Source organism: Salvelinus alpinus, chromosome 2 (assembly GCF_045679555.1).
Source record: "Salvelinus alpinus chromosome 2, SLU_Salpinus.1, whole genome shotgun sequence".
NCBI classification, from domain to species: Eukaryota; Metazoa; Chordata; class Actinopteri; order Salmoniformes; family Salmonidae; genus Salvelinus; species Salvelinus alpinus.
Window position 1 is genome coordinate 56,504,423 of NC_092087.1, and position 19,878 is coordinate 56,524,300.

Genomic DNA, 19,878 nt, shown 5'->3' on the forward strand with positions numbered 1-19,878 from the left:
GGGAAGGTGATGTTCATATTGAGAAAAAAAAAGTTTGTTCCTAACTTGTTTGATAAGATTAGTACAGATTTTCTCAGGGGACCCCACATGGGGCCCGACCCCAGATTTGGGAACCCCTGCACTAACCTCTCTCTCTGCTTGCTTCCTCTCTCTCTGTCTCCTCTGCTTCTCCTGCATGCATTGCAGCCTGCCTCAGCCTCACCACTGAGCGCCACATCACTGTCCTTCTCAGTAGCCTACTCTCTGTAAAGCAAAGTTATGAGAATTTAGTAGCCTATTTTTTGCTCCTGCTGAGGTAGGCTCTGTTTAATGTTAGCTTCTTACGTCATTCTTCTGGCTGGCTAAGTAATACTAGCAAGAGCCCTTGAACATTACTGCAATAGAAGTCTCTGCAGACTACCCACCTGACTGACTGTAGGTATCTATAAGTGACTATTTACCAGGTGGTGGATTAGCCGTTTGAGAGTGGTGAATGTGCTGCTAAGAAGGCAAATTCGGGAGGCAAATCCACTGGACGCAGGCTATTTATTGATTCATTTAAATGTAACCTTTATTTAACTTGGCAAGTCAGTTAAGAATAAATTCTTATTTACAAACAACGAACAAACCACTATTCAGGATTCCACTCATTCGCAAAGAGACAGGCGTGATTAGAATTCACTCAGATCAAGAATATAAGCGTTCGGAGCTTTGAGAAACACTGGGAGCAATATTTAGATTGCCTTTATTGTGTACAAAATATATCAGGAAAAAAATGACAGAGGTCCGGACCTTGGTGCCCTCATATATAGTTATGGCCCTGGTTGTTCCCATAGATAGAGCAACCATGTAGGCTACTGTCTGTGTCACTGACCTTCGATAAGCGAGTAACTGGTAGGGTTGCACATTTTGGGGAATATTCAGAGGTGGAAACTTGCAGTGGGAATTAACGAGAATATATGGGAATGAATGGGAATATATGGGAATTAATGGAAATATCTGCAAATTAATATTAATGCCATTTTAAATATAGATGTTTTTTGCATTGGATATATTTACCATATCATATGGAGACAGAAACAAACCTTTGACCTTATCATAAGTAGACATAAATCCTTCCAACAGAAAAAAATTATCCATCGCATCTCCCAAAAACCTTTTCCACATACATCTGTAAAATGATAGTCTAGAAACTAAAGCTTTGGTTGTCTTCCTCTCAGGCTTCCATGTCTTCTCCCTGGACCTCTTCAATGTCCACCTCTTGAACATCCGACTCTTGAGGCCTCACCTTCACTGTCACTTTCCAAACTTGTTGAGGATGGCTTGTTGTCAGGCTCAAAAAGCCTCATATTTGCCGGGATGGTCACCAATTTCTTAACCCTTGTATTGGTCAGCTTGTTGCGTGCTTTGGTGTGTGTGTTCCCAAACAAGGACCAGTTGCGCTCTGAGGCGGCTGATGTTGGTGGGATTTGGAGGATGATGGAGACAACAGGGGAAAGAGCCTCAGATCCACAAAATACCTTCCACCAGGTGGCTGATGAGATATGTTGGCACGACTGCCATATTGCATCTCCATCCCAAATCCCTTGCTTGGAAGGGTACTACGCCAGACTGCCAAGAACCTTGCCCTCATCCAGGCCAAGGTGGCGAGGCACAGTAGTGATGACACCATAGGCCTTGTTGATATCTGCACCAGACAGGATGCTACTGCCAGCATACTTGAGGTCCAACATGTACGCTGCAGCGTGTATGGGCTTCAGGCAGAAGTCTTCACGCTTTTTGATGTATTTCAGAACTGCATTTTCCTCTGCTTGGAGCAACAGTGAAGTGGGCAGGGCAGTACAGATTTCTTCTCTTACATCTGCAAGCAGAGTCTGAACATCAGACAGGATGGCATTGTCTCCCTCAATCTGTTCAATGGCTACTGCTATAGGTTTCAGGAGTTTCAGGCTGCTTACCACTCTCTCCCAAAATACATCATCCAGGAGGATCCTCTTGATGGGGATGTCCATATCGGCAGATTGTGATATGGCCATTTCTTGGAGAGACTCCTTCCCCTCCAGGAGACTGTCAAACATGATGACAACACCACCCCAATGGGTGTTGCTGGGCAGCTTCAATGTGGTGCTCTTATTCTTCTCACTTTGCTTGGTGAGGTAGTTTGCTGCTATAACTTGATGACCCTTCACATACCTAACCATTTCCTTGGCTCTCTTGTAGAGTGTATCCATTGTTTTCAGTGCCATGATGTCCTTGAGGAGCAGATTCAATGCATGAGCAGCACAGCCAATGGGTGAGGGTAGGACGCCTCCACTTTAGACCAAGCAGCCTTCATGTTCACAGCATTGTCTGTCACCAGTGCAAATACCTTCTGTGGTCCAAAGTCATTGATGACTGCCTTCAGCTCATCTGCAATGTAGAGACTGGTGTGTCTGTTGTCCCTTGTGTCTGTGCTCTTGTAGAATACTGGTTGAGGGGTGGAGATGATTATTCCTTGCCCACGAACATTCGATCACCCATCAGAGATTATTGCAATACAGTCTGCTTTCTCTATGATTTGCTTGACCTTCACTTGAACTCTGTTGAACTCTGCATCCTGCAAATGAGTAGATAAAGCATGTCTGGTTGGAGGGGTATATGCTGGGCAAAGAACATTCAGAAATCTCTTCCAATACATATTGCCTGCGAGCATCAGAGGTGAACCAGTTGCATACACAGCTCGAGCAAGACATTCATCAGCATTTCTCTGACTATGTTCCTCCAGTCAATTTTTTATTTATTTTTTTACTTCTGATTCCAGGAGGACCATGAGCTGTTGCTATCGATAAGGTGTCTGATTCATCATTTTCACCTCGAATAGAAGTAGAGGGACTTTTGTCAGAGGTTGCTTGTTGTGAGCGTTGAGGGAACTTTATGCACTTGGCCAGATGAACCTGCATCTTTGTTGCATTCTTCACATATGATTTGGCACAGTATTTGCAAATGTATGTAGCTTTTCCTTCTACATTAGCTGCAGTGAAATGTCTCCACACATCAGATAGTGCCTGTGGCATTCTTCTGTAAAGATTAGAAAAAAATGTGTTAAAAAATGAAATACAATTCCATGTACAGATACATAGTTAAGTAGTTAGATTAAACAACTGCTTTGTAAGATAAATGTTTTAAAATGAAACATGTGAATTAACACTCCTCAGTTAGCAGGCTCAAGCAAGCTATAACCCACATGGTAGCAAAAACAAACTAGCAGAAATTAACAAGTTAGAAATTATTTAAACACACTTTGCTGTAGGCTACTATTTACTAGTTAACAAAAAATAATATATGTCATAAAATATATTTACCCCACCCAGTATTGTAATCAAAACTTACCAGAAAGCATGTAGTCCTTGGCTCAGACAGTGTAGTAGTGTGGGCTCAATAGCATCTCATTAGTGTGCAAGATCTTGAGAATCAGCTGTACATGTGATGGAAGAGTGCACTGCACATGTGATGGAAGAATGCACTGTGCATGCAGAGGGTTGCAATTCCATTGAATTGGGGATAGTTTAACCAAAATATGCCACAAGACCTATAATTGCCTTATGTGTATCCCACAAAAAAGGTGCAATGTTATAAGCTAACTTCTTATGATGAATTTAAAGCAAAATTCCCGGGCTTAACTTCCCATGGAAAAATTCCGGAAATACCGTAAAGTTTCCGACCCTTTGCAACCCTAGTAACTGAGCTAACATAGTCAACCTTTTACGTCAATAATATGCTGTTGGCTTTATAATCGTGAGAGAAATTGAAGTAGCTAGCTACTTTTTGTCCCTCATACTAGCCTTTACAGCCAAATATCACTTCAGAAACGTCAAGATTAAAAAAATATATATATATATATTGATATGGCTGGCATTGTGGACCATTTCTCCCCTCTTGCTGCAGCTTTAGTGCATCTAGAAATAACAGAGAAAGGCTGTGAAAAACAGCGTGCTGCAAACGTTCTAAAACGTTTTGTCAAAAGTGCTTTTTTGTTTTGTTAAAAATAAATTGTCCTCATGCACTGTTGCTCCTACGGCACTAATCTGGTTAGCATGCACCTTTGGAGCTCTGCCCAAACAAGGCATTTGATTGGTTTGACGTGTTGCGAGGTGTCACTGATTTACACTGGGTTCCGACCCCTCTTTAATTGATTTCTGCCATGGAACTTCCCCAGGCTTCCCTTTTTTGGTTTGCAATGAGGTTAGCCTAACCTTAACACTAAACCCCTAACCCTAAAACTAAACCTAACCCTAACTCCTAATTCTAACCCTTAACCCTGAAGCTAATTCTAACCCTAATTGTAACCCAAACCCTAAACCTAACCATTAAGCCTAAAATAGCCTTTTTTCTTGTGAGGACCGGAAAAATGTCCCCTCTTGTCAGATTTTTCCTTTTCACTATCCTTGTGAAGACTTCTGGTACACACACACACACACACACACACTACAAAGGATATGATACAAAGTATATGATGCCACCAAAGGTAAGCTCACAGAATTAACAGAACTATGGGGTGGTTTCCTGGACACATATTAAACCTTATCCTGGACTAAAAAGCATTTTCAATATTCTCCATTGAGTTTGCTTTTTAGTTCAAGACCAGGCTTAATATGTGTCCCGGAAACGTGTCCCTATTAGTATTGTATTTCTTTGGGCCGGTTTCCCTGACACAGATTAAGACTAGTCATGGACTAAAAAGCACTTTGAATGGAGAATCTCCATTGAACCTGCTTAATCTGTGTGCGGTAAACTGGACCTACAGGTTTGCCCTCAATAAATCTCCGATAGCCTCTCTCCATATACCATACATACGACACAATGACCACACCGCATCTGAGCGTGAAGTACTTGACAATGATTTCAACAGCGACACACTCAAACTAATTTCACTGTCAAGGAGAGACGAGTGCTTTTGTCAAGCTCTTTCCCAGTCATCTTCATGTCTATGCAGAGGGAGTTGATTCTTTTTCTGTCATGTCACCGTGTCATACAAACCATTATTTATGAGGTTAAAATTAATCGTTTTTCTTGGCAAGAAGTCTTGACAATATGGAAAGAAAGTGCTCGATGCGAGCCTGCCAAATGCCCTTGAAATGAAGTTTCTAAATGTGTTATCGCTTTCAACTACAGTGGACTTTAAAATACTTCGTAGAGAAAAGGTTTGAAGTAATAACCTTTTATTGACAGTACACTCTTAGAAAAAAGGGTTCTTCTGCTGTCCCCATGGGAGAACACTTTGAAGAACACTTTTAGGTTCTAGATATAACTTTTTTCTCAGTGTACCTGTATACCTAAAGTAGAAATTCAAAACAGTTGAGTAGGCTGACTGGCCATTGACTTTTATTAAAGTTAATATGTTGAATTTCTACATGAAAAATATACTTAATTAACGACAAAAGCACAATGACAACACATCCATATACACATGAATATGCCTGATTCTCTTATTATTATTATTATTATTATTATTATCTTACAAATGAAATAAATTCAACTATGGAAAAATTGGGGGAAAATGTATTACTACGATATATATATATATACAGTGGGGAGAACAAGTATTTGATACACTGCCGATTTTGCAGGTTTTCCTACTTACAAAGCATGTAGAGGTCTGTAATTTTTATCATAGGTACACTTCAACTGTGAGAGACGGAATCTAAAACAAAAATCCAGAAAATCACATTGTATGATTTTTAACTAATTCCTTTGCATTTTATTGCATGACATAAGTATTTGATACATCAGAAAAGCAGAACTTAATATTTGGTACAGAAACCTTTGTTTGCAATTACAGATATCATACGTTTCCTGTAGTTCTTGACCAGGTTTGCACACACTGCAGCAGGGATTTTGGCCCACTCCTCCATACAGACCTTCTCCAGATCCTTCAGGTTTCGGGGCTGTCGCTGGGCAATACGGAATTTCAGCTCCCTCCAAAGATTTTCTATTGGATTCAGGTCTGGAGACTGGCTAGACCACTACAGGACCTTGAGATGCTTCTTACGGAGCCACTCCTTAGTTGCCCTGGCTGTGTGTTTCGGGTCGTTGTCATGCTGGAAGACCCAGCCACGACCCATCTTCAATGCTCTTACTGAGGGAAGGAGGTTGTTGGCCAAGATCTCGCGATACATGGCCCCATCCATCCTCCCCTCAATACGGTGCAGTCGTCCTGTCCCCTTTGCAGAAAAGCAGCCCCAAAGAATGATGTTTCCACCTCCATGCTTCACGTTTGGGATGGGTTCTTGGGGTTGTACTCATCCTTCTTCTTCCTCCAAACACAGCGAGTGGAGTTTAGACCAAAAAGTTATATTTTTGTCTCATCAGACCACATGACCTTCTCCCATTCCTCCTCTGGATCATCCAGATGGTCATTGGCAAACTTCAGACGGGCCTGGACATGCGCTGGCTTGAGCAGGGGGACCTTGCGTGCGCTGCAGGATTTTAATCCATGACGGCGTAGTGTGTTACTAATGGTTTTCTTTGAGACTGTGGTCCCAGCTCTCTTCAGGTCATTGACCAGGTCCTGCCGTGTAGTTCTGGGCTGATCCCTCACCTTCCTCATGATCATTGATGCCTCACGAGGTGATATCTTGCATGGAGCCCCAGACCGAGGGTGATTGACCGTCATCTTGAACTTCTTCCATTTTCTAATAATTGCGCCAACAGTTGTTGCCTTCTCACCAAGCTGCTTGCCTATTGTCCTGTAGCCCATCCCAGCCTTGTGCAGGTCTACAATTTTATCCCTGATGTCCTTACACAGCTCTCTGGTCTTGGCCATTGTGGAGAGGTTGGAGTCTGTTTGATTGAGCGTGTGGACAGGTGTCTTTTATACAGGTAACGAGTTCAAACAGGTGCAGTTAATACAGGTAATGAGTGGAGAACAGGAGGGCTTCTTAAAGAAAAACTAACAGGTCTGTGAGAGCCGGAATTCTTACTGGTTGGTAGGTGATCAAATACTTATGTCATGCAATAAAATGCAAATTAATTACTTAAAAATCATACAATGTGATTTTCTGGATTTTTGTTTTAGATTCCGTCTCTCACAGTTGAAGTGTACCTATGATAAAAATTACAGACCTCTACATGCTTTGTAAGTAGGAAAACCTGCAAAATCGGCAGTGTATCAAATACTTGTTCTCCCCACTGTATATGTCGGTACATAGATTTTTTAAACAGGTCAATTATCTGGGACAAACTCTTTTAAAAAGACGGGCAATGTAACTCAAAGAAACATAACCACGTGACAAACCTAACTATAAAAAGATTGCGTCGTAGGGGGCAACATCAATACCTCCCCCACCCAAAGCAGCGGGGTGCAACATCAATACCTCCCCCACCCAACAGTAGGAACCATTCAGCATTCAAAACACAACATCACAGCTTGGTTCCTATCTAAGGAAAGACATTCTCTTCAGGCTATCCCGCGAAAATACAAAGTGACAAATTTCAGAGACTCTGTGAAACGTTGGTCTGCATGCATTTTAAACTGCTAGCCCCAGTTGTTCTCTTCAATTATACTGAAGAGTTAAGCAAGTTAAATCTAGCAAGTCATTAAAAAGCATGCATCATGTTGCAGTAACTATATAATATCTTCGTGCTGTTGAAATGCACTATGACTAAACTAGAGTCTTTTGATTCAAGCCATGTGATGAATTCTAGCTTTAAAAAAAAATCGCCATTGGCTTTTGGGAATCACTTTCATGTCTGCCGCTTTTACGGCACATTACGGTAATGACCAGTCTTAGTCGATGGCAGGGGGTTGGAGAATTTAGCATTTTTCAAACACCTGAAACAGCTTTTTGTGCAATCTAGAGCCATAATCATTATGCCCAATGCTGTCTGTACCGCCTGAACTGGTGGCTATTTTTTTAAAGAAACTAAATATGCTTCTCTGCATCACTTCTAAAATCTGGGTAAAAGATTGAAAGAAATCTGAGTCTTATTCAGCACATTTAGTAATTGCATGCTTTTTTAAAGCCTACCAACCAGTTAAGATAGCTTGTCTAACTAACTTGATTGATAGGCTGAAACAGCTTCTTGGTAGCTACCGTAGTTATGAGTTTGGGAGATTGGGAACCTACCTCGGCTAGCTAAAGCCAACTTCTTAACATTTCTAGGTGACTAGTAGTATTAAAGATAAAAAATATTATGTATATAAAGTACCAGTCAAAAGTTTGGACACACCTACTCATTCAAGGGTTTTTCTTTATTTTTTACTATTTTCTACATTGTAGAATAATAGTGAAGACATCAAAACTATGAAATAACACAAATGGAATCATGTAGTAACCAAAAAAATTGTTAAACAAATCAAAATATATGTTACATTTTAGATTCTTCAAAGTAGCCACCCTTTGCCTTGATGACAGCTTTGCACACTCTTGGCATTCTCTCAACCAGCTTCATGAGGTAGCCAAGAGCGTGCAAAGCTGTCATCAAGGCAAAGGGTGGCTACTTTGAAGAATCTAAAATATATTTTGATTTGTTTAACACTTTTTTGGTTAGTACATGATTCCATATGTGTTATTCATAGTTTTGATGTCTTCACTATAATTCTACAATGTAGAAAATAGTCAAAATAAAGAAAAACCCTTGAATGAGTCGGTGTGTGCAAACTTTTGACTGGTACTTTATATACCTAATATTTTTATTATACATAAGAAAGATGCCGCAAGATGCTGTTCTAACGCAGTGTTCCGTGTCCGGTAGCTTTGAACCGAAACACTTGGATGAAATGTTGAATTTCTTGTCTTGAGGTTGTGTTGTGTGTGTGTGGGGGCGGGATACATGGTCTGCTGCTATTTAGTCAGTCATAATCCACCAGGATGCTACAGGAAAAAAGAGAGGAGTTGGGGAAAAATGGGTAAATAACAATTCATTTCTAGGAGACCTGGGCTCAAATACTTGCTGGGCTTGATTGAGCTTGCCTGGCACATTGGAACCAAAATAATAATTGCAAAAGTCATTGTAAATAAGAATTTGTTCTTAACTGACTTGCCTAGTTAAATAAAGGTTAAATAAAAATAGAAAATAGTGGAACCCAGGTCTGCTTTCTGGTCTGTCTCCATAGGGCAGGGATGATCAACTAGATTCAGCAGTGGGATGTTATTTCTTGAGGTGATGGTCGGGGGGTTGGAACAATTACAAATGATTTGTAGACCACAAGAAGCCCAAACAGATACAATATTTGACTGAAACAATTTGTATTGTATTTTACCCCCTTTTTCTCCCCAATTTCGATCTTGTCTCATCGCTGCAACTCCCCAACGGGCTCGGGATAGAAGGTTGAGTCATGCGTACTCTGAAACATGACTCGCCCAACTGCGCTTCTTAACACCCGCCCGCTTAACCCGGAAGCCAGCTGCACCAATGTGTCGGAGGAAACACCGTTCAACTGATAACCGAAGTCAGCCTGCAGGTGCCTGGCCCGCCACAAGGAGTCGCTAGAGCGAGATGAGCCTGTCTTAGGTCAGTTAGGATCACCACTTTATTGTAAGAATGTGAAATGTCAGAATAATAGTAGAGAGAATGATTTATTTCAGCTTTTATAAATGTCATCACATTCCCAGTGGGTCAGAAGTTTACATACACTAAATTAGCATTTGGTAGCATTGCCTTTAAATTGTTTAACTTGGGTCAAACGTTTTGGGTAGCCTCCCACAAGCTTCCCACAATAAATTGGATGAATTTTGGCCCATTCTTCCTGACAGAGCTGGTGTAACTGAGTCAGGTGTGTAGGCCTCCTTGCTCGCACACGCCTTTTCAGTTCTGCCCACAAATTTTCTATAGGATTGAGGTCACGGCTTTGTGATGGCCACTCCAATACCTTGACTTTGTTGTCCTTAAGCCATTTTGCCACAACTTTGGAAGTATGCTTGGGGTCATTGTCCATTTGAAAGACCCATTTGCAACCAAGCTTTAACTTCCTGACTGATGTTTTGAAATGTTGCTTCAATGTATCCACAATTTTCCTCCCTCATGATTCCATATATTTTGTGAAGTGCACCAGTCCCTCCTGCAGCAAAGCACCCCCACAACATGATGTTGCAACTCCCGTGCTTCACGGTTGGGATGGTGTTCTTCGGCTTGCAAGCCTCCACCTTTTTCCTCCATACATAACGATGGTCATTATGGCCAAACAGTTCTATTTTTGTTTCATCAGACCAGAGGGCATTTCTCCAAAAAGTACGATCTTTGTCCCCATGTGCAGTTGCAAACCGTAGTCAGGCTTTTTTATGGCGGTTTTGGAGCAGTGGCTTCTTCCTTGCTGAGCGACCTTTCAGGTTATGTCGATATAGGACTCATTTTACTGTGGATACAGATACTTTTGTACCGGTTTCCTCCAGCATCTTCACAAGGTCCTTTGCTGTTGTTCTGGGATTGATTTGCACTTTTCGCACCAAAGTACGTTCATCTCTAGGAGACAGAACTCCTTCCTGAGCGGTATGACGGCTGAGTGGTCCCATGGTGTTTATACTTGCGTACTATCGTTTGTACAGATGAACGTGGTACCTTCAGGCGTTTGGAAATTGCTCCCAAGGATGAACCAGACTGATTTCTTTTGATTTTCCCATGATGTCAAGAAAGAGGCACTGAGTTTGAAGGTAGGCCTTGAAATACATCCACAGGTACACCTCCAATTGACTCAAATGATGTCAATTAGCTTTTCAGAAGCTTCTAAAGCCATGACATCATTTTCTGGAATTTTCCAAGCTGTTTAAAGGCACAGTCAACTTAGTGTATGTAAACTTCTGACCCACTGGAATTGTGATACAGTGAATTATAGGTGAAATAATCTGTCTGTAAACAACTGTTGAAAAAATGACTTGTGTCATGCACAAAGTAGATGTCCTAACCGACTTGCCAAAACTATAGTTTGTTAACAAGAAATTTGTGGAGTGGTTGATGAACGAGTTTTAATGACTCCAACCTAAGTGTATGTAAACTTCCGACTTCAACTGTAGATCTCTCTATTATGTGTGGGAACCCTTTAGAACAGTTTTCTAAAATGAAGATGACTTGTAGCTGATTGGCTGGTGTTTTTACAGTCTTATGTCGGTGTGGGGGGGTGGGCGGATAAACACAATCACCCGGGGCCAAATTCGGGGAATCCTGCCAGTTGGGGAACCCTGCCACAGGGAGTATGTCTTGTTTCCAAGACATACTTAAGCTACTGTAATCGCTCAAAGACCAGTGTGAAACGATGTACTTGCCTCAGGACATTTGTATTGTGTATGTTTTGGGTCTTTTGTCGAGCAATAATGTGAAAACATTTGCAGGATAAACACAAGTGATACTGTAAATATAGGTAGGTATTGAATCGAACACAAACACACATGGACACACACTTGAGTTTACCTGGGAGCAGCATGGTAGACACAAGCTCGGAATCCTCCAATGTATCAATGACACAACGCTGGAATTTCTTACTGGCATTAGACTGCAGGTAGCTAGGGAATGACAGGAACACAGCAACAAGCGATAGACTTGACATTACAGTAAGACAATCATCCGTATTAACAATATTGAATAGTGGAACGGCTTAGTTAGTAAACAACATGACATAACAAGACTTTGCACTGAAGATATGCACATCAATTTATGAGAAAATGTAAATGCACATACTATTGAATGCAAAGACATTAAAACGCAAATATTACAGTGTCAGAGTTTGAGCTATACTGCAGATGGCATACTGTATATATTGGTGTGTATAAATCAACCCTGAGAAATGGTGTGTATGTGTGTGAGTGTGTGTGTCATGACATGAGAGATGGGCCATCTGCTCATCATCAGTGGAGAGCTTCCATCAGCGAGATGAGCAGCCTGCCAGTGTCACACACCCACACCCACACCCACACACACACACACACACACACACACACACACACACACACACACACACACACACACACACACACACACACACCTCATCCAGGAGATGCGATCCTGCCAAAACTCATACATTATGTAGCACGACTTTCCTGGGAGCTTCTGGATAGACACACTAGGAGAGAGAGAGAGAGAGAGAGAGACCGAAAAAGAGAGAGAGAGGCCGAAAGAGAGAGAGGTCAAGAGAGAAAGGAAAGAGCGCAAGAGAGTTGAAGTTAGCATCTGGCCCAATCAGTAAATAAGATCTCATTTGCATTAAAGGAGCACTTACGGCACAAATTCATTCATGATGCATAACTGTGGCTGTTTTTTGAACGTCTTTTAATGGATCAATCAATGTTACCTATGAAAAAGTATGTCACTAATTCTTAGGAACTTTTGGAAAGTATTATGCATGCCATAGTTGGGATCAAATAGAACAATCCCATTGGTGAGACATTTTCTATCATCTAGGAATAGGCTTTCCTGCCAACGTGATTTGACCAGGAAAAACTCTTGGCCTTAGTTACATTTTTTTTCTGGCCAGGTCACGTGAATCAATTGGTGGTGAGTCGCGTGCCCTGCATTGCCCTGTGCCAAGCCACTGTGCTTTGGGGTCTAAGCCGGGTAACTGTAATGCACTTTATACTGATGTAAAAAAAACGGCTTGATAAAATAAGTTTGATTGTTTGATTTGACTCACTGCAAGTTGTCGCTGTGGTTGGACGTGGCATCCACATAGCTCTTGAGCAGCTTCTGGAACTCCTCGAGGTCCTCCGTTGCCGACATCTGCGTCTGCACCAGCAGGATGTTCTGTTGGCACGGAGACCACAAGGAAACGCAACATTTACATACATTTCCTTTTTTGGTCATTTAGCTTCGACTCCTTTACAGAGCAACTTAAGCAGCGCAATAACTACAATTAGCTGCAAAAAAATGGCGACCTCAAAGCAAGTATTGTCATTTTAGGTAGCTAATTGAGTTGTTGCCTTGCTTATGTACATAAGGTATAACTTAGGCTTTACAGTCAGGGCATTCAACTAAGGTAGGTAAGACAACCAGATATCAGTTATCTCAAGTAAAAAGGTCTTTTAAAAAAGCAGCTATCGGCAAATAAGAAAAGATTAGTGCTAGTGCAAGAAAGACAGGAACAGTAAGGTGTTTGCGAGATTACATCGAATGCTCCTCTGAGCTCCTGTACCCGAGCTATAGGCAAGACACAGGTTTTAGAAGCAGATAGGGGAGTGTTTTTTTTTTAGCCTGTGAGGGGAAACTCAATGTGTGAATGATAAATCTGGAGGGTTCCTGTGAAACATTGGAGGTGTTCTGCAGATTAGTTAGTCACCCAGGGGCGGATGCTAATGTGAATTCATTTGGATTGCGTCATGTGCGGCCCGCTTTGTAAAACAAAAACAAATTGACACTGTAAAAAATGGGGTGTATGTGGAAACTTAAAAAGATGAGCTACACGGACTTAAAAAAAACTTTTATTGGATAACTGTGCCGTTAAAGTCCAATGACTGGCCTAAGTTGCCCCTGAGGGTATTAATAAAGTTGTATCGAATTTAGAGAAACAACAATCATCACTCACAGATTTGTATGTACTGGCCAGCGTATCTTCTTTCAGGGGTTCCAACTTTGGACCCTGGAAAGACCATTGGAAACCTAGTTATAATGGTCGAACTCACATTGACCAGGACTTGAATAATTCCCAGTTTCAAAAAGCATTTTTTCTTTCAAATACTTTAGCTCTGCTTGTATGAGCTTTCCAGACACAATGGAATAGTCCCCAAAGTGTAAACCACACCCATATGGCTCAATCAAACTCAATCTGAAAAGAAAACAAATACTACTTGAACCCAAGTCTGACTAGAATATAATTTTCTCATGCAGGTATATACTATAATTATCCAATACATTGCATCATTGACACACATTCTGACTGGAGTTAATTTCCAACCTCTGCCTGTACATTGGCAACCCTCTATTTCTATCCAACCACGAGACAGAGCAATAAGCTATAATATTAAATTGTATTAGCTCACTGCAAAGGGAACGAGAATCTGTGAGGTGACGATGGATATTGCACTACAGTACATGCTGCAGGTTACGAATTGCTCTGATATTGCAGTGTAGATTGACAAACTAGAAAGAGACAGAGAGAGTGAGAGACTGACTGGCTGGCAGACAGACAGACAGACAGGCGATAGAGACAGCATAGGGAGTTAAAGTAAGAGAGAGCGACAAAGGTAAGGGGAGATAGGAGAAAGGTAGGAGCAGCACGGAGCAATAGAGCAAGACGTAAAGGCGCGGTCAGGATGAGATATACCCAGGACAGTTCCGTACCTGCCACTCCAGCTTGTCCAATAGCTGCTGGAGCCTGTTGACCTGGGAGCACCAGTGGTCATCAATCTCCATGGTCACTCCTAGAGAAACACACACGCCCACACCCACATAGATCCTATTCAATTAGTTCTAAGAGTGATCCTGGTTAACATCATTAATGTAACAGCCTTGCTACCGTCCCTCTCCTTGCCCCAACCTGGGCTCGAACCAGGGACCCTCTGAACACATCAACTGCCTCCCACATCTTTACCTATCGCTCCACAAAAGCCACGGCCCTCGCAGAGCAAGGGAAACAACCACAAGGTCCCAGAGCGAGTGACGTCACCGATTGAAATGCCACTAGCTCGCACCGCTAACTAGCTAGCTATTTCCCAGCAGTTACACTAGCATTGGTATTACCTGTAGTGAGGATGCCTGAGTAGGGGTGGATAGGGGAGAGGCACATGTTCTTCTGAAACTTGCGGCCACGTCGTCTGCTGTTTCTCTGCGCCGAGGGATGCTCCGCCACCTTCACCGCTCTCCTGAAAACAGACAGAACGAGAAAAGGAGGAGGAATAAAAGTAAAAAAGAAAAAGGAGGGATGTACATTGGTCGAACCAAAACACGACAAAGAAGAGTGGAAGACATTTTGTGGATAGTTCCAAATAACAAGCCCAACATTGTACTTACCCCCATGGGTAGTGTAGGACATGGTATTGACTGCTCAGGGGTGACACTAACACTTCAAAATCAAAGATGAAATGTGTGTGTGTCCATCTGAGTCTGGTTGAGTCTTTGTGCCTCTGTGTTTGTGTGTGACAGAGTAGATGGATGGAGAGTTGCTGTTTTCTCCAGGTTAAGACTGGTTACCTATCGCCAGGGCCGAGGGAGTGTATGACTGGGACAGCTCTCCTGCTGGGCAAGGTAGAAGCCCCAAAGGGCACTGCAGCACGTAGAACACTACCGCTGATGAAAAGAAACGAGGACACAGTATCAGGCTGTATTAGGAGTGTGTGTATATGTGTATGTGTCTCTCTCTGTGTGTGTGTATCTCCCCTACATTTATAACCTCTCTGTTTTTGTCCATCTCAGTGACTCCTTCTCGCTCTGACCCCTCTCCCTCTGTATCTCCCCCCTCCTCTCTCTCTTCCTAGTCTCGCTCCCCCCTTTCGCTCTCTTTCTGTGACTCATCCCCCCCAAATCGACTTCATTATGGCCAATAAATGTGCTGACGCCCAGAGGAGCACCACAGTGGACTCCACAATATTGGGCTGCTCAGAGTCTGCGTCCCAAATGGCACCATATTCAGGGGCCCATTGGGCTAAGGTCAAAAGTAGCGCACTACGTAGGGAATAAGGTGCAAAGGCTCTGCACATTGCCATCTGTCACTGGCTATCTGTGTCAATGTTTAACCATCCTAATAGGGGTGCTCCATGCCGGACACATGCATAGGTCCACTTAAACAATAGAGAGGACAGCATGATGTAATGATACATTTAATTACCCCAATTATGCGTATTTGACCAGTGTCCTGATGCATTCGTGACGCAAAAAGAAAGCTGTAGTCTATTCATTACTGCACTATCCACTCATATAATCCATCCAGGAGTACCCATTACACAGCACATGTTCATGACATGTTTTAGAGAACACAGTTAAATGACACCGTCTCACATCAGTTCACAGGATGTTGTGTATGATAGCGGTTTTTTCTGTCGACTGAAAAGCAGAGGCGTCATGCCCCCCCCCATTCTTCCTAGTAAGTGGTTAATTCCAAGGTGCACCACGGAGCAAAGATATGCTAGGCAGGATGCTAGATACTTTAGTGCATGCGGACAGTATCGTCGGTGGAGAAGGAGAGAGAGTGTCGAGTTTGATTTGATTTTAGCTGCCGGTGATGGGCAGGAGGTATGTTTGTAAATTAATTTGATCAAGCTATTTAGCCTATTGATTCCTTCTTGATGAATAAATAAAACCAACATGTTTTGTTGTTTCTCAGTAATACTAGCCACCTAGCAGTTTTATAAAGTATGCTTCAGCTAACAAGCTAGACAGCTTCCCAATCTCTCAAACTCATAACTAGCTATCAATCAAGTTAGAGTAGCTTGTCTAACAACCTTAGCTGGCATGCCTGCTCGCAAAGTTGCTAGACTTTAGAAAATACAAAAGAATTGCTTTAAAAATTGTTTACCTATCCCCAAAGCCGAGGGAGTGTGTGACTGGGACAGTTCTCCTGCTTAGCAAGGTAGAAGCCCCAAAGGGCACCACAGCACGTAGAACACGACCGCAGATGAAAAGAAAAGAGGACACAGTATCAGGCTGTATTAGGAGTGTGTGTGTATGTGTCTCTCTCTGTATGTGTCTGTGTGTCTATCTCCCCTACATCTATTACCCTTCTATCGGTTTTTGTCCATCTCAGTGACTCCTTGGCGCTCTGACCCCCCTCCCTCTCTGTGAGTCTCTCTCAATCGCTCTCTCTCCCCTCTTCCGCTCCGTCTTTCTCTCATCCTTTCTCTCTATCCCCCACCCTCTCTCTCCCTAGTCTCTCTCCCCCTTTTTGCTCTCTTTCTGTGAAGCATCCCCCCAAATCTCAACATCATGAGGTGGTGCTATATTGTTTAGTAGTGGGGTGGTGCTACAGTGTTTAGTAGTGGGGTGGTGCTATAGTGTTTAGTAGTGGGGTGGTGCTACAGTGTTTAGTAGTGAGGTGGTGCCATAGTGTTTAGTAGTGGGGTGGTGCTACAGTGTTTAGTAGTGAGGTGGTGCTATAGTGTTTAGTAGTGGGGTGGTGCTATAGTGTTTAGTAGTGGGGTGGTGCCATAGTGTTTAGTAGTGGGGTGGTGCCATAGTGTTTAGTAGTGGGGTGGTGCCATAGTGTTTAGTAGTGGGGTGGTGCCATAGTGTTTAGTAGTGGGGTGGTGCCAAGGTGTTTAGTAGTGGGGTGGTGCCATAGTGTTTAGTAGTGAGGTGGTGCCATAGTGTTTAGTAGTGAAGTGGTGCCATAGTGTTTAGTAGTGAGGTGGTGCCATAGTGTTTAGTAGTGAGGTGGTGCTATAGTGTTTAGTAGTGGGGTGGTGCCATAGTGTTTAGTAGTGGGGTGGTGCCATAGTGTTTAGTAGTGAGGTGGTGCCATAGTGTTTAGTAGTGATGTGGTGCCATAGTGTTTAGTAGTGGGGTGGTGCTATAGTGTTTAGTAGTGAGGTGGTGCCATAGTGTTTAGTAGTGGGGTGGTGCCATAGTGTTTAGTAGTGGGGTGGTGCCATAGTGTTTAGGTGTGTTGAGCACTAGCGACTTACGGTGCGGGTCTGCTCTGCTCTTCCACGGCCTCCATGGCACACTGCAGGGACATTTGGAGAGAGAGCAGCTGGCTGGAGGTCTCCCTCAGCATGAAGCGGGTCACAAACTGTCCCAGCACAGAGGAGTCCTGGTACTCCTAACAAGGGAGAGGAGATGGAGGGAAGGTGTTTGCGGAGAGAGAGAGAGAACGAGAGAACAGGTTGGCAACCTTTACTCGGAGAGCCCAAATCAATTATAAGAGCTGTTGAGCTCACGACAGCCATATAGTAACAGCTACCAAAGGTCATTACACGTTTTACTCAAATGAATTTGTTACTTTTCACCACATACATGATTCTTGGCCTTTTCAAAATATTGTCATACATATCATACAATACCAGCTATTCTAAATGTAACTAGCGGGAGACTCCTAACAAGAATGTAATTGTAATATGGGCCATGGTCAAATGTAGTGCACTATATGCTGAATAGGGTACAATTTGGGAGGCAACCCTTGCTACATCCTTTTTGGTTCCAGGTAGAACTCTTTTGGGTTCCATGTAGAACCCTCTGTATAATGGGTTCTACAAGGAACTCAAAAGGGTTCTACCTGGAACCAAAAGGGTTCTACGTTGAACCAAAAAAGGTTCTTCAAAGGATTCTCCTATGGGGACAGCTGAAGAACCCTTTAAGGTTCTAGATGGCACCTTTCTTTCTAAGTGTACTGTTGATAAATACCAAGGGGGAGTTCTAGTCTAGGGCCTTGGTGGTGATATTTGTGACAGCTGCTAACAATCGCTAGCGAAGCAAAAACCTCTATGGATTTTCCTTTTTAAACTGTATAAGGAAGTGAGTGGAAGAATGGGGCTTTAATTGTGACAGGGTGCATAATTTTGCAGTAACAGCCCCCTCATTTCTAACAGGGATCGCTGGTTTTTCTCATTCCTTCACTGATGTGCTTCACTGATTCCTGGGCTGGCCAATGTTGAAACTTTTTTAAATGGCTCAGAGATTTTCTCTCTGCTCCCCTCCAATATCATCTAAGTTTCAGTAGGAAAAAACATTGATTTCAAAAGTTTAACAAACCATACAACTCTATGCACAAAAAATACCCAGTGTAGATGCAATTTGGCCCAGAGATATATGTATACAAATAGAAACAGGATTTGAAATTATTATGTTTTCAGTCAAATATGATATTGTTTTTTGCTTCTTGTGGTTAATTTGCTTCTACAAATTATTTGTATTTATGTTTGGCCCGTAATATGATGGTAATGAATGCAGATATGCTTGGCTTGACTATTTCTACACCAGTATTGTTGCTGGACTCATCACTTTTACGAGGCACACTAGCTAGATTGCCTCCATCTGTGCAAAGGGGTCTATTTTTTAAAATCTCAAAGTCAAAACTAGCCCCTAGTCAATGGACTGGAGCATTTACTGTTCATAATACAATACATAGGTAGGGTATATTCTGTAGCCTATATCATAGGGTACATTCTACATAGGGTATGTTCTAAAGCCTTTATCTATCCTATAGAGTATCGCTCAAGTTGGTATTCTCAATTTCCCCACCTTGGGGGAAAAAACGGGGGAGTTCTCATAGACCACCAGCAAAAATAAAACCTATTTATATTTTACGTATAAGTGCATTTCACACTACTTTTCGATTATAAATGGATTGTAAGGCTGCTTGGATTGAATGTCGTGCTAAATTTAATGTTTGTGTCATCGTTGCAAATCAACTGCATTATACTTAAAAAAACACTTCAACTAGTAAAATGGTTCTTTGGCTAGCTTTGCTAAAGTCTATGTCAATGAGCGTTAGCATTCTAGCTAACAACTGCGACATTCAAAAATAGGTATTTAGCAACGATCACAACCAAATATAACCTTAGCCACCGTTCAAGCAATATTCAAAACAACATTGTAAGTGTATGAGAATCAAAAAAAGTGTTTTTTAAGAACAAAATCTAGGCTAAATTGAATGGGTGCAGATGGCAAAGAACATTTGTTTTCCCCACGGTGGCTGTTAAACAGTATATTGAACAAAAATATAAATGCAACATGTAAAGTGTTGGTCCCATGTTTCATGAGCTGAAATAAAATATCCCAGAAATGTTCTATACGCACAAAAGCTTATTGCTCTCAAATGTTGTGTAACAATTTGTTTACATCCCTGTTAGTGAGCATTTCTCATTTGCCAAGATAATCCATCCACTTGACAGGTGTGGCATATCAAGAAGCTGATTGAACAGCATGATCATTACACATGTGCACCTTGTGCTAGGGACAATAAAAGGCCACTCTAAAATGTGCAGTTTTGTCACACATCACAATTCCACAGGAATGTCCACCAGAGTTGTTGCCAGAGAATTTCCTTTTATGAACTCAAACTCAGTG

The 19,878-nt window shown here is 42.2% G+C and overlaps 1 protein-coding gene across 3 annotated transcripts in view; it reads right to left on the minus strand.

The window, feature by feature from the left end:
• Positions 1 to 8,595: 8,595 nt before the first annotated feature.
• Positions 8,596 to 19,878, minus strand: part of LOC139565377 (N-terminal EF-hand calcium-binding protein 1-like) — a 68,550-nt gene continuing 57,267 nt past the window's right edge. Inside the window, exons 6-14 of one of the 3 annotated variants that reach the window (XM_071385681.1) lie at positions 17,496 to 17,632; positions 15,070 to 15,165; positions 14,620 to 14,741; positions 14,221 to 14,300; positions 13,466 to 13,519; positions 12,578 to 12,669; positions 11,933 to 12,010; positions 11,362 to 11,453; positions 8,596 to 8,831 (exon numbers count right to left, since the gene is read on the minus strand). In XM_071385681.1, coding sequence (XP_071241782.1) covers positions 8,806 to 8,831; positions 11,362 to 11,453; positions 11,933 to 12,010; positions 12,578 to 12,669; positions 13,466 to 13,519; positions 14,221 to 14,300; positions 14,620 to 14,741; positions 15,070 to 15,165; positions 17,496 to 17,632 — 777 coding nt within the window. In that variant the 3' untranslated portion in view covers positions 8,596 to 8,805. Of the gene's footprint in view, positions 8,832 to 11,361; positions 11,454 to 11,932; positions 12,011 to 12,577; positions 12,688 to 13,465; positions 13,520 to 14,220; positions 14,301 to 14,619; positions 14,742 to 15,069; positions 15,166 to 17,495; positions 17,633 to 19,878 lie in introns of all 3 variants that reach the window. The other 2 variants (XM_071385673.1, XM_071385689.1) reach the window with 2 other exon arrangements.